This window comes from Paramisgurnus dabryanus, chromosome 23 (genome assembly GCF_030506205.2).
Source record: "Paramisgurnus dabryanus chromosome 23, PD_genome_1.1, whole genome shotgun sequence".
Classification (NCBI taxonomy): Eukaryota; Metazoa; Chordata; class Actinopteri; order Cypriniformes; family Cobitidae; genus Paramisgurnus; species Paramisgurnus dabryanus.
In genome coordinates this window covers 16,100,781-16,113,978 of record NC_133359.1, presented here as the reverse complement: position 1 = coordinate 16,113,978, position 13,198 = coordinate 16,100,781, and the positions used below count along the sequence as shown (strand labels likewise).

The following is a 13,198-nucleotide window of genomic DNA, read 5'->3' as shown; positions in this document are numbered from 1 at the left end:
TTTGCCTCATTTCAAACATTCATTCGATATACTTTTTGCTGCACATATGCATTGTCTTAAATAAAAGTACTGTAAAAATTCCTTCTTGCAATTAAATTTTTAAGTTGAAACAAAAATTACAATTAATTTTTACTTTTTTGGAAACAAAGTTTAAATAACATAAGCTAATTTAACTTTATTTTTATAAAGTATAGCAACTTTTTACTAGTTGCCTTGTCAAGAAAGTTGAAATAAATTGAAAAATCTTAGGTTGATTAAACTTTAAAAAATTAATTGCATCAAGGAAATTCAAGTTGATTAAACTTAAGTCTCTGTAAAGTCAATCGTAAAAATTGTTTCTAAACAGTAACACCGCATAAATGATAGAAATGTACTGCTGAAACACGCCAAAAAGATTTAAACTATGTAGTACTAGGGGCGTGCACACCAAAGCTTTTTTACGCGGCTGAAAATGCCCAGCGGACAGCTTTATTTCAACTTTATTTTTGCTTTGTTTATCAGTCGTTGTATAATGCGCCGGTTGGTTGTTGTGATAATTGTCCCACCCCTCCTCCACTGTGATTGGACGGCAATGTGACAGCTGACATTAACTCTCAGCGCTGTCCGCGGCAAAAACAGAGCACTGGCTTTCAGCGCAGAAACAATGCCAGCTGCCGGCTTTTTTCACAAATGCCGCACTTCTATTGGAAACAACTGAAAACATGCTGGCCACTGGCATAAAAGCTGTTATGTCCATGCCCCCCTTAGATTGTTGAACAGTTTTTCACCATGTTTGTGTTCAGGATTATTTGGGCGGGGCTAAAACGGTGGCTCGCCACCGCGCATGGCCCCACCCCTAACAGAAACGCAAGCATCCATTCAGGTTGTAGCGGTATTTGAAAGTTGAGAGAGATGGCAGCTTTCCTACAAGTGGGTGTGGTTTCAGCTGTGACAGTGGACACGCCCCACTGCTTGAGAGCAGATAATGCTGCCTATTTTTCCAAGACTTTAATAACTTATTTACTTGCCATTTTTTCCAGCCTTCAAATTTGGTTGGGTGGTTAATAACACATTTTTCTGTGGTGTGACAAACTCCAAATACATTTAATATTGCACTTCACAGAGACTAAGAGGCAGATCACACCAAATTCGCTTATGGAAGTTGCCTTTTTTAATTATTTTCTATGGGCAGTGAGCGTTATGCGCGCTGTTAAAGCGCTCCGAACGCTTTGCAGTTTTTGTCGCCTGCCGCAGGTGGGCCTTCCGTTGAGGTGATTGAAGTTTACAGTTTTTACCTTAAAATAACGTTTCCAAAAAGGTCATAACTCGAAACAGGGTGAACGGCACTTTCACATTCGCTTTGCAGCCCTCTATCGGCCAAAACCGCACTAAAGAAGTTTCCAACCATCGGGTCGCAGTCCTGTAGTTTGAGTGAAAACTACCAAAACTTGCTTCACGGCAGTGGAGCATACTTCATTTTGGAGGAATGCGAAGAAAAGAAAACTAAAGAACACGATAGAGAAAGAGCTCGAACTAGAGTGAACAAAGGGCAGGCTTATACTCGTTGGCGAGAGCTGAAGGAGGCTAGGAGTTGCAAGACCGATGTTGACCTGGTTTTGCTGCTACTAGACTTGTGAGTAATAGTGGTTTACAGATACTAAACATGCAGACTTGATCTCTTTTTTTGTACAATGCATTGTAAAATTATTTACGACAGTGGTAATGGACAATTCCGCTTCCGACCTGTAGGGAAACAAAGAGCAAAAACTTTTTAGTGTTGCTTTAACAGCGAAAGAGCGCTCACCCTTCAATATTTGATTGACAGAACGGCTGCCTTGGTGGTTGCCTAGCAATATAAAAAGTTGTGTGCACTGCTCTTTTTTTTTAAGTGATAAAAAGGCAGAATGATGCGCCTTGCGTTTCCAAGTGTTAAAAACGAGTTTGGTGTTTGGCCCCTTAAAGTGCAACAATGATTTTTTTACAGTGTAAAACTTGAGACAAACAAAACAAACTGGCTTCACAGGAACTTTCTTAACAAATGTTTCTTTTAAAAGTGTCAAAGTGATACATTATACAAAAATGTAACAATCAAAAATCTTTAAAACATTCACTTCTGAATACAAAATGGCTGCTTCAGCATTGTCATTGTAGGTTTTTGTTTAACATGAGAGTACATACAGCACAAAGCCAGATAATAATAGACTCCTAGGCAGATCTGCTCCAGATTCGCCAACTTCGGTGTGGATCCACCCCGCAGTCTATTGCTATCTGGGTAGTTGTTTATAAGGCAACATGCATAGCCAGCGACTGCAAGTACAGTACAGAAACAGTCTGTATAAGGCAGCTATAGCCAAACACCTTCATGAATACTTTGAATTTTTCTATTAGTGTAGAATGACAGTACGGAATGAAATCTGTCAGGGAAATGGATGGGCCTTTGAACATTTGGTTAAGTCTTATACAGTGGCAAGAAAAAGTATGTGAACCTTTTGGATTTTCATAGTTTTCTGAATAAATTTGTCATAAAATCTTCATTGTAGACTCATGAACAGAGATGTTAGCAAGTTTCAATGATGACTTCAAATCTTTGGCTGTCATTCAGGGTTGTTTCTCTACCGTACTGATGAGTCTTCGTAGTGCTCTTGGTGTCACTTGGCAGAGTAGCAACAGTTTCAAAGCGTCTCCATTTGTAGATTGTTTGCCTAACTGTAGACTGAAATAACTTTGTAACCATTTCCAGCTTTATGTAAAGCAACAATTCTTGATCGTAGCTCCTCTGAAAGCTCTTTTTGGTGAGACATGGCTCGCATAAGCGTGGTCTTCTTGTGTAGAGCAAACTCCAAAAGTTTTAGGAGTTTTATCAGTCAAAGTAGCTGTAGTCCACACATCCAAATGTATTATCTTAACCAGACTCCAGGGGGGCTAAAACCTGACTCCAATTAACTTTTTTGACGTCATTAAAGGGACACTCCACTTTAAAAAAAATATGCTCGTTTTCCAGCTCCCCTAGAGTTAAACATTTGATTCTTACAGTTTTGGAATCCATCCAGCTGATCTCCGGGTCTGGCGCTAAAACTTTCAGCATAGCTTAGCATAATCCATAGAATCTGATTAGACCATTAGCATCGCGCTAAAAAATGCTATGATACTACGCAGCAGCCGAAAATAGTCCCTTTGGTAACTTTCAATGGCAGGGGACTATTTTCGGCTGCGTAATATCATTACACCTCCTGCAGCCATGTTACGGCAGCAAAGTCCTTGATTATTACACCAGAATAAGAGTATAGTTCCTAGCCATATCTGCCTAGAAAATCACAACTTTAAATTTTCTGTCGGTCTTAGTACACGATGTAACTACAGAAGAGTCAAGTTTTAAATAGGAAAAATATCAAAACTCTCTGGTTATTTTTTTAGGTGCGATGCTAAATGGACAAACCAGTTTTAATGGATTATGCTAAGCTATGCTAAAAGTGCTAGCGCCAGACCCGGAGATCAGCTGAATGGATTCCAAAACGGTAAAAATCAAATGTTTAACTCTAGGGGAGCTAGAAAATGAGTATATTTTCAAAAAAGTGGAGTGTCCTTTTAACTCAAGGGTTCACATACTTTTTCCACAAGCACTATGAGGTTTTTTGGTTCCCAATAGAGACCTAAGATAGTTTTTTGTGTTATTTTTAGACACATTATGCTTGTCAATACCCTTGACTTAAATGAAGATCAGATCACATTTTATGACAAATTTATTCAGAAAACCATCAAATTCCAAAAGGTTCACATACTTTTTTCCACTGTACATCTGCTGTTCGTGTTGTATAGAAGTTGTGACCTTCTTAAGGTGGCAAAAATGATTTGTTTCTTTGTGCGTTCAGTTCTCAATTCAGAATCCATAAATCTCCTGACAATGTCATTCTTTTAAGCGATTGTTTCTTCCCAGACAGCAGATGGAGCTGCTGACTTCAGCGTGAATCCAGTGCGGATCCGGCCCAGAGTCTTCTGCTGTCTGGATTGTTTGTTTTTTTTTCGGTTCAATAATTCTAGAGAAGCATAAGGTTTTACTTGGCTGTTTTGAGTATCGATATCACAATATCGATAACACAATATTTACAAAAAATAACAAAAAAGTACAAAACTTGTTTGCAAAAACGTTGACATTAAAAATATACCTTGATTACAACAAAAAAGTCACATACAGCTAACACATGATGTCTTCAAGAGAAATGTCCCTCAAGGTAGTCAAAAGTGCTAAATGTGATCTTTCGACATAAAGTTGACGGCAAAGTTGAAAGCCGTTGGTTTTGAATCTCAAGTATGCCGATATCAGTACCTCTTTCCCCAAGGCTGACTTATATCAACCAATAGAGAAAAGAGGTGGCCATCATTGCCCATTATTTGCAAGCTTGGTTTATTTCGCTTCCAAGAATCACATGTGCGCCAACATTGACCGAATCCACGGCTCTGCTTTGACTTGCCCTGACAAGTTTGAAGTGCAATGAAACGCACAGATGAACACAAAGAGAAAGTTTTTGACTTCTTTGAACATCTGTGCCTAGCGAAACATCTTGCCTCTATTATTTGGCACAAAGGTTCTGTGACAGAGCCGTAACTGATCAAATCTGATCCTTAGGCAAAGCCTTTTAATGTCTTTGCTCAGTGAAGTTTTACGTTACGTTTCTTCGAACACTGAGGAAGGTGCAGGTCCAAACCAGATCTTACATAAGATTTAATCCCCTGAGTCTTGGTTGTCAGACTGTGGAGAATATTTCAGACGAAACGTCCCTAAAAAGAAATATATATAACACTTGATTTATATATGTATACATTTTATGTAAATTAATTTGTATGAATGTAATATTAATAGTAATGCTTTCCTTAGCTAGGGTGACCACATGTGCCATTTTTCCCAGACAAATTCGGGTGCGTCTCCTGGAAGTCCCATTGGGACAAATGCACCAAAAATCCTGATTTGTCCGGGAAAACTGGCACGTATCGTCACCCTACCTTAGCAAACACTGTTATTAAACAACAGTGTTACCTTGCTGTGCAGAGTCCATTGCTGGCTGCTTACAGTCCTGTGCGCGATGCCCACTCAACCCGCAGTTATAGCAGGACACGTTCCCTGTTTTCTTATGCCCGTTTCCCATCATTCCATGGGGTTGGTATACACCGCCTCCTCCCCCGAGGAAACCCTGAACCGGGGGCAGCACGATATTCTGTTGCGAGTCATGTGATAGGCTGCTGTTGTAAATGGGCGGAGCCACCAGAGGATACGAGAAAGGGGAGCCGGTACCGCTTCCCGTAAGGAGCGGGCTAAAATGAAGCAAAGGCCCTAACGTGAACACAGACGTTCCTGAAAACGGGTGTGGGAAGTATCCGGCGTAGCTTACCGGCAACGGCCCGTACGAGCCGCAGTTACCGCTACAACCACAAGAGCTACAAACACACAATGACGAACTGGAGTTAGAGCTGTTTGCTTGCACTGAGGCATAGGCGCTGGTTTCTGTGGATGCTGGGCTGGAAGTGGGCGTGGACGCGGGCGTATTGTTCACGCAGTAGGTGTTGCCGGGTACGGCAGCCATGGGAACGCTGCTAGCTGCTGCTATGGGTACTCCGCTTACAGGTGAATAAGAGGGTCTGGTGGAGGAGTTTGATGATGGGCAGGAGGACGTGGTGGAGAAAGGGTAAGATCCTGTGCGGGGAGACGAGAAAGACACCTGTAGGTGTAAGGGGGGTTGGGAGATGTGGTGAAGGGTGTTCGATGTGGAGGTTAGAGCAGTGCTGGTCTCCACCATGAGGCCTGGAGGGGAACGAAGCACCGTGAGGGGCACCCGCGAGCCCGACACTTCTTGGTGCCCGGGAGATCCGTCTATACTCAACCCAGCGAAGACGCTCTCAAGCCGAACGCCCATGGCGACCCCGGACCCCATCGGTTTGGGCCGTTCTTCTGAACACAGTGGGGGTGGGTGGGGTTTGCGAGGAGAGTTAAGGATTCGGCCCGGGGAAAGGAGTGGCAGGGAGGGTGAGGGTAAGCTCATGTGGGAGGGGTCATTTTGGACCGGTAGGACTTGAGCGGTGGGACGGCTTGGACCAGTGGATACCGCAGGATTGAGAAGAAAACAGGAACGCTCTTTCTCGACAGTGTCCAAACCAGATTCCAAACCTAAAAGTCAAAAATATTTTGTAGGTTTTTTTGTATAAAAACCGTTTGCAATAAAATAAAATAAAATTCTTACGTCTAAGAGGGTCTTTGACCCTGTCAAAGGAAGCGTCACGTGACAGGGGAGTCATTGGACTGGTAGGTGCACTGGAATAACCTGAGGAGGAACTGCTGTCTCGTGGTATGGGCAGTGAGCTGTTCTCCACGTCTACACGTAACTCTGAACGTACATTTACAGACATGAACACAACATGTTACCACATGCACCTGATCGTAACCTTTAGATAAAGACAAATAGGTTGCAAAATAGGAACATTAGCCCATTCATTAATATGAGAAGCTTTGTTTTTGCCATTTTCACCAAAATTAAATGTCTGAAACAACTATTTGTTTCAAAAAATTTGATTTTGTAATTTGCAATTTTCTAATAGAGTGCTAGAGAGACGACGTATTTTTGTAGGTCACTCCAGAAGTTAGCGGGAGAGTGGTTAAACAGTAGGGCTGCACGATATATGAAAGATTATCATTATCGTGATAACAGTATATGCGATATCCATATATCCGGCACAACCCCTATGGCAGGAGTAGAGACAAGCAAGGAAAACTACAGTAACAAACTTGTGCCAAAAAAAGAATGATACGTCTAAAATAGTTTTTCTTACCTGAATTATATTTAATTTCATCAGAAGAATATTTCCTGGTTATTACAGTATAATAATTACATATCTAAAGAATAAAAAAAGGCTTATAAAATTAGCATTTCTCAAGGGAAATGATATACCGCAAGAAATATCTCCATGCGTAGAACCACATATCGCATATTTTCTCAATTTGTGCAGCCATATTAAAAAGCCCATTCATTTTTCCCATAGACTTTTGGATTATTGCAAAAATTAAGCTCTGTGTTTAACAACAGTTAAATACACTTACACATTTGGTCCAAGATAATCTTCACAAATAAATACAAAATTTATGAATTTAGTGTAAATGCGTTAACTAGAAATATAAAAAGCCCAATTTTTACTTTAAAATTCATAAAAGCTGTGTTCATCTGTGAAGACTAAATTGTTGGATTAAACAGGTGTCATAAACACATATCTTAATTTTTGCGATAATCAAAAAGTCTATGGGAAAAAAAATAATGGGCTTTTTTGCAAAGAAACAAGTGTCCCATTAACTTCCGGGGTTAGCCTACAAAATATGTCATCCCTGCGGCACTAATAAGCATCTATGAAATAAAAATGTACAGCTATTAAGTTTAAAACACAGTAAAATAGTTCAATCTATAATCAAAATGGCTTTACAAGTCGTTTGAACTTCTATTTACTTTTATTAACTTCTATTTTATCTTTGGACTAGTAATAGCTGGCTTATAATGCTAAGACAAAAGCCAAAAAATAGCTTTACTTAATGAATTAATATAAAAACATGAATAGCTCAAATGCAAAATCCGCTAAATTTCTACTTTCAGCCAACTACTTTCAGCACGTATTATATGTTCATCAAATTCTTTTCGCTTCAAATCCACTTAATGCTTTATGCTTCAGGCCATTCAGAAAAACCAGTTTGTTGGCAAAATTCGTTAAACACAACAATCATTTTTCAACAAAGTCCTCTAAGTGCCTGAAAGATAAATCTGATTAACAATGGCACGCGTATGTCACAGTGGAGAGTTTATTACCGGTTAAAGTATGTTTACACAGTACATCTAATTTTTGAGCCTTTTACCTTTTTTTTTTTTTTTACCAATTACAGGAAAATTTTGTTTAATACCAATGAAATGGCTAAAGTGACATTTGTGAAAAAAGACATTTTAGTTACTGACTAATAACCTTTTCATTGCTTTTAAGGTGACATTACTCAACATTAGAGCCTGAGAAAAAAAATGCTTATTTACAAGAAAACATGTCAGACGTACTTGACATTTTGATCACATTATTTCTTAAAGTGTCGTATTACATAATGTATTAATAAGTGAAATGCAGAAGCCCTTTGTGTTTTTGTGAGTGTGAAGTTTCAAACGTGGGTGTACCTGTACCAGTGCTGCCGGTGTGTGTCAGGGGTCCCATGTGACTTGAGGGGGTCACTCTGGCAACCCCTCCGCAGGAAACAGGAAACTGAGAGACAACGTATCTCTTCTCCAGCTTCTCTCTGACAACAAGACACAAAATATGACTTATTATGTATATTTATAATAAGATATCACAACTATTTACTACTCTTAAGGTAAAAATCTAGATATTTTATGTCATATTGGATTAAAGCATTTGCTAAATTAATAAATGTTATGTACTGTATGAATTATACTAAAGGTTGTTTGTCCCAGAACATTTCCCAGCAATGACCCCTAGATGGCAGTGTGCAAAAAAACATCCCAGCATTCACTGGAGCAGCTGTGCATTTTTTAGGAGCTGATGATTTTCAATTAAAACTGGATACTGAAAGCTTTGCATTAAAATTTAGACAAGAAAGACATTTACATTGAAAAGGGTAGACATTAAAGGAATTTAAATGAATTTTTTTAGCAAATTAATATGATCCAGTTTGTGAAAAGCCAGCTAAGGTCATTATTTTTATTTACTGTTTACTACATAAAATCATACTACGTAATGTAAAAGACATTCTGTAAAAATATAACCTTGATATCTTTAATATTGACTGAGTAACGTCATGTCAAAAATTGAAAAAAAGGGAAAGAACTAAATCAAACATTGAGACTTTCGCCTGGATTTCACAGACAGGGTCACAGATGTTTGTGTCGAAAAGATGATTTCAGTAAAAAAAAAAAAATGCTCTCTGGATTTCAGCTTGTGTCAAAAGTTGTGTCTAATAAAAATGAGATCAATAAACCTTTCCAGGCATGGAAAACCTCTCAAATATATATCCTGTTATCTATTTGATATCTCAGTTCCCACAGCTCCAACCTGTGCAATGGAAACTTGTCGATGTGAGAAATGGAAAAGGTACACTGTGTATTTACCAAGGCGTGAAAAGCTGCTCTACTTCCGCCCGGTTCAAACTCATTACACCAAATTCGAAGCTTATCCATTATAAAAAAACGTCTCGGTTACGTATGTAACCCTCGTTCCCTGAAGGAAGGGAACGGAGACGTCACGTCGTGACCGACGAATTGGGAACCGCTCCGCGGGTGACCTATCTACTTCGAGAAACTATAAAAACGCCAATGAACTTGGCATGCAGGTATTTGCATAATGCCGGCGCCACCCCGCCAGGTGCGTATATAAGCCGCAGGTGCACAATACCAAATTAGCTATATTATTGCTGAGAAGCCGAGCAACAGTGCCCGGCCTAAAAAACAGCAATGGAACAGCAAACTGTGGCGACGGGACGTGACGTCTCCGTTCCCTTCCTTCAGGGAACGAGGGTTACATACGTAACCGAGACGTTCCCTTTCAGTCGGTCACTACGACGTCACGTCGTGACCGACGAATTGGGAATCCCTACCAAAACGCCACTGCAGCTGAACCCTTCCAGTGTCTGTAAAAGCCCTCCGCCCTCCACGTAAGGGGCGGAACCTAAGGCGAAATGCAGAAGGCCGGTCACTACCTGTTCCTTAACCCACGATAGTGAAGCAGCGAACTGGGGAAGCGTCTAAACTGAGCGGAGCTAGAATACTGCGGAAGCCATCCCCTAAGAAGGTTGAATGGATGACATAAAATATGAAACAACCGATAGGTTGCTCATAAAAAGTCTCTGAACAAAACATAGTATGCAGAGAGATGCAGAGCAGGCTCTGCTAAGGAAAACGTGGAGGATTAGTACCCCACGGAGTATACACACAAATGAACCCCACGTAGGGGACAAATGTGGACGCCTAGCCTACACAGGTTTACAGAGAATACATCAGTGATAGGTTGACAGCGGATGCTCCGCAACACCAGCTATCAGGGCGGTGGAGGAGAGGCAAAAACAGTTTTTTAGACGTTTTTGCCCCGATGGCCTTCCATATTGGTGCAGATGTGCAGCACCAAAATAGAGGCTCCAAGCCGACACACGAGCCGACCCTCGGCATTCTTAACTAGTTAGTAGAAAGAACCCGAGTGGAAACCGGTTCGACACGAACACTATAGAATCTTGTGAACGTATTAGGTGTCGCCCAGCCTGCAGCTCTACAAATATCTGTTAGCGAGGATCCGCGAGCCAGTGCCCAAGATGATGCCACACTGCGTGTAGAGTGAGCACGTAAATTAAATGGACAAAGCACATTCTGCTTTTGATATGCAAGGGCTATAGTATCCACAATCCAATGGGACATCCTCTGCTTGGTGACAGCTTTTCCTTTCTGCTGACCACCGTAACAAACAAAGAGCTGATCTGAGGTCCTAAAACTTTGCGTCCTGTCTATATACACACGTAGTGCACGAACAGGGCATAACAAAGCCATGGCTGGGTCTGCCTCCTCCAAAGGCAGCGCTTGGAGGTTCACCACTTGATCTCTGAAAGGAGTGGTGGGAACTTTGGGCACAAAGCCGGGCCGGGGTCTCAGTGTTACGCTGGATGCAGCCGGCCCGAACTGAAGGCACGATTCGTCGACCGAAAATGCATGAATATCCCCTATCCTCTTAACAGAAGCCAAAGCAAGGAGAGTTAATGTTTTCATAGTAAGAAATTTAACACTCACACTATGCAGAGGCTCAAATGGGGCTTCCTGGAGTGATTTCAGCACCAAGGACAGGTCCCAAGGAGGAATAGAGGGAGGACGCGAAGGATTCAGTCTTCGAGCGCCTCTGAGAAATCTAATGACCAGGTCGTGCTGACCCACTGTTCTACCGTTTACGGGTGAATGGTGAGCTGATATCGCAGCGATATCGACTTTAATAGTGGATGGTGACAGCCTATTCTCCAAACGGCGCTGGAGATATAAAAGCACAACACTAATCGGGCATTCTCGGGGGTTTTCACTTTGGGAAGAACACCAGTCGACAAACAGGTTCCATTTAAGCGCGTAAGCCTGTCTCGTAGACGGCGCTCGCGCTGCAGCAATAGTGTTAGATACCTCTTGCGGTAAATCACTCAAATCCTCCGTGCCCCGTCCAGAGACCACACATGGAGGTTCCACAGGTCGGGGCGCGGGTGCCATAATGTGCCCTCTTGTTGAGAAAGAAGGTCCTTCCTCAGGGGAATCTTCCAAGGAGGGGCTGTCGCGAGGAGAGAGAGTTCTGGAAACCAACTCCTGGTTGTCCAATACGGTGCCACCAACAGCACGCTCTCCTCGTCCTCCCGGATTTTGCATAGGGTTTGCGCAATGAGGCTCACCGGAGGGAACGCGTATTTGCGCATGTTTCGCGGCCAGCTGTGTGCCAATGCATCCACGCCGAGCGAGTCGTCGGCTAGTGAATAGAACAGGCGACAATGGGTCGTCTCTGGGGAAGCAAACAGATCTATCTGCGCTTTGCCGAAACGTCTCCAAATCTGCTGAACCGCAATGGGGTGGAGTCGCCATTCGCCGGGACGCGCAGCCCGAGAGAGCGCATCCGCCTCTACATTGAGCGTGCCCGGGATGTAAATGGCACGAAGAGACCTCAAATTCTTCTGACTCCAAGTGAGGAGATGACGGGCGAGATGCGACAGGTGACGCGAGCGTAAACCGCCTTGACGATTGATGTACGCCACGGTCGCAGTGTTGTCTGTGCGAACTAATACATCTTTGCCCTGTAACTCGTTGCTGAAACGGACGAGCGCAAGATATACAGCCCACATTTCTCGGCAATTTATGTGCCAATGCAGCTGGGGTGCCGTCCAGACCCCCGAAGCCGCAAGCCCATCGTATGTGGCCCCCCACCCCGTGTCCGAAGCATCTGTGCATACTATTGCATGCCTGGAGACCTGTCTCAGAGGCACACCGGCTCGGAGAAACGCACGGTCTGACCACGGAGTGAAAGTGCGACGACACGCAGGTGTAATGATAACACGGTGAATGCCGCGCAGCCACGCTCTCCTCGGGACTCGATCGTGAAGCCAATGCTGAAGCGGTCGCATATGGAGCAGTCCGAGCGGAGTTACAGCTGCGGCTGCTGCCATATGCCCCAAAAGCTTCTGAAATTGTTTCAGCGGGACCGCGCTCTTGCTCTTGAATGTATTCAGGCAAGTCAGAATCGACTGTACACGCGCTTCTGTTAGACGAGCTGTCAAATCGATCGAGTCCAGTTCCATACCGAGAAAAGAGATTCTCTGCACGGGGCAAAGCTTGCTCTTTTCCCAGTTGACCCGAAGACCCAAACGAGCGAGGTGTTTCAGAGTTAAATCTCTGTGATCGCACAGCGTCTGACGTGTTTGAGCTATTATGAGCCAATCGTCTAAATACGCGAGAATGCGCACACCTTTCTCTCTCAGGGGTTTTAAAGCCCCCTCCACTACTTTGGTGAATACACGGGGAGACAGAGAGAGCCCGAATGGGAGGACTTTGTACTGGTATGCTCGCCCCTCGAACGCAAAGCGGAGAAACGGCCTGTGCCGGGGGAGAATCGATACGTGGAAGTACGCGTCCTTCAGGTCGATGGATGCGAACCAATCGTTTGGACGAATGCATGGAAATATGCGCTTGGGCGTCAGCATCTTGAACGGCATTCTGTGAAGTGCACGGTTCAGCGAACGCAGGTCCAGGATCGGTCGCAAGCCGCCGCTTTTCTTGGGTACAATAAAGTAAGGGCTGTAAAACCCCGACCTCATCTCGGCTGGAGGGACCGGCTCGATCGCGTCCTTCGCCAGTAGGACAGCGATCTCCGCACGGAGGACGTGCGCATCGGCAGCTCTCACCGCAGTGAAACGAACGCCGGAGAATTTGGGGGGACGCCGGGCAAATTGGATCGCGTAGCCGAGACGAATCGTGCGTAAAAGCCAACGCGACGGGCTGGGAAGCTGTTCCCACGCCCCCAGACACCGTGCGAGAGGGACTAAAGGCACGATCGGTGTACCCGCGGCGGGCGCAACGGAGGTGATCGCCGGTGTGTGCGTATTGGCCGCACCGACAGCAGTGTTGTGCATGATAACACTCACCTGAGTCCGCTGCTGGGTGGGTGAGTAAGGGAGGCTCTGCTGAAGACA

The 13,198-nt window shown here is 43.5% G+C and overlaps 1 protein-coding gene across 1 annotated transcript in view; it reads right to left on the bottom strand.

The window, feature by feature from the left end:
- Positions 1 to 3,146: 3,146 nt before the first annotated feature.
- The window catches only part of zcchc14 (zinc finger, CCHC domain containing 14), a 50,582-nt gene continuing 40,530 nt past the window's right edge, over positions 3,147 to 13,198 (bottom strand). Inside the window, exons 10-13 of the mRNA XM_065271497.2 lie at positions 8,166 to 8,284; positions 6,210 to 6,353; positions 5,012 to 6,136; positions 3,147 to 4,755 (exon numbers count right to left, since the gene is read on the bottom strand). Coding sequence (XP_065127569.2) covers positions 4,700 to 4,755; positions 5,012 to 6,136; positions 6,210 to 6,353; positions 8,166 to 8,284 — 1,444 coding nt within the window. The 3' untranslated portion in view covers positions 3,147 to 4,699. The remainder of the gene's footprint in view (positions 4,756 to 5,011; positions 6,137 to 6,209; positions 6,354 to 8,165; positions 8,285 to 13,198) is intronic.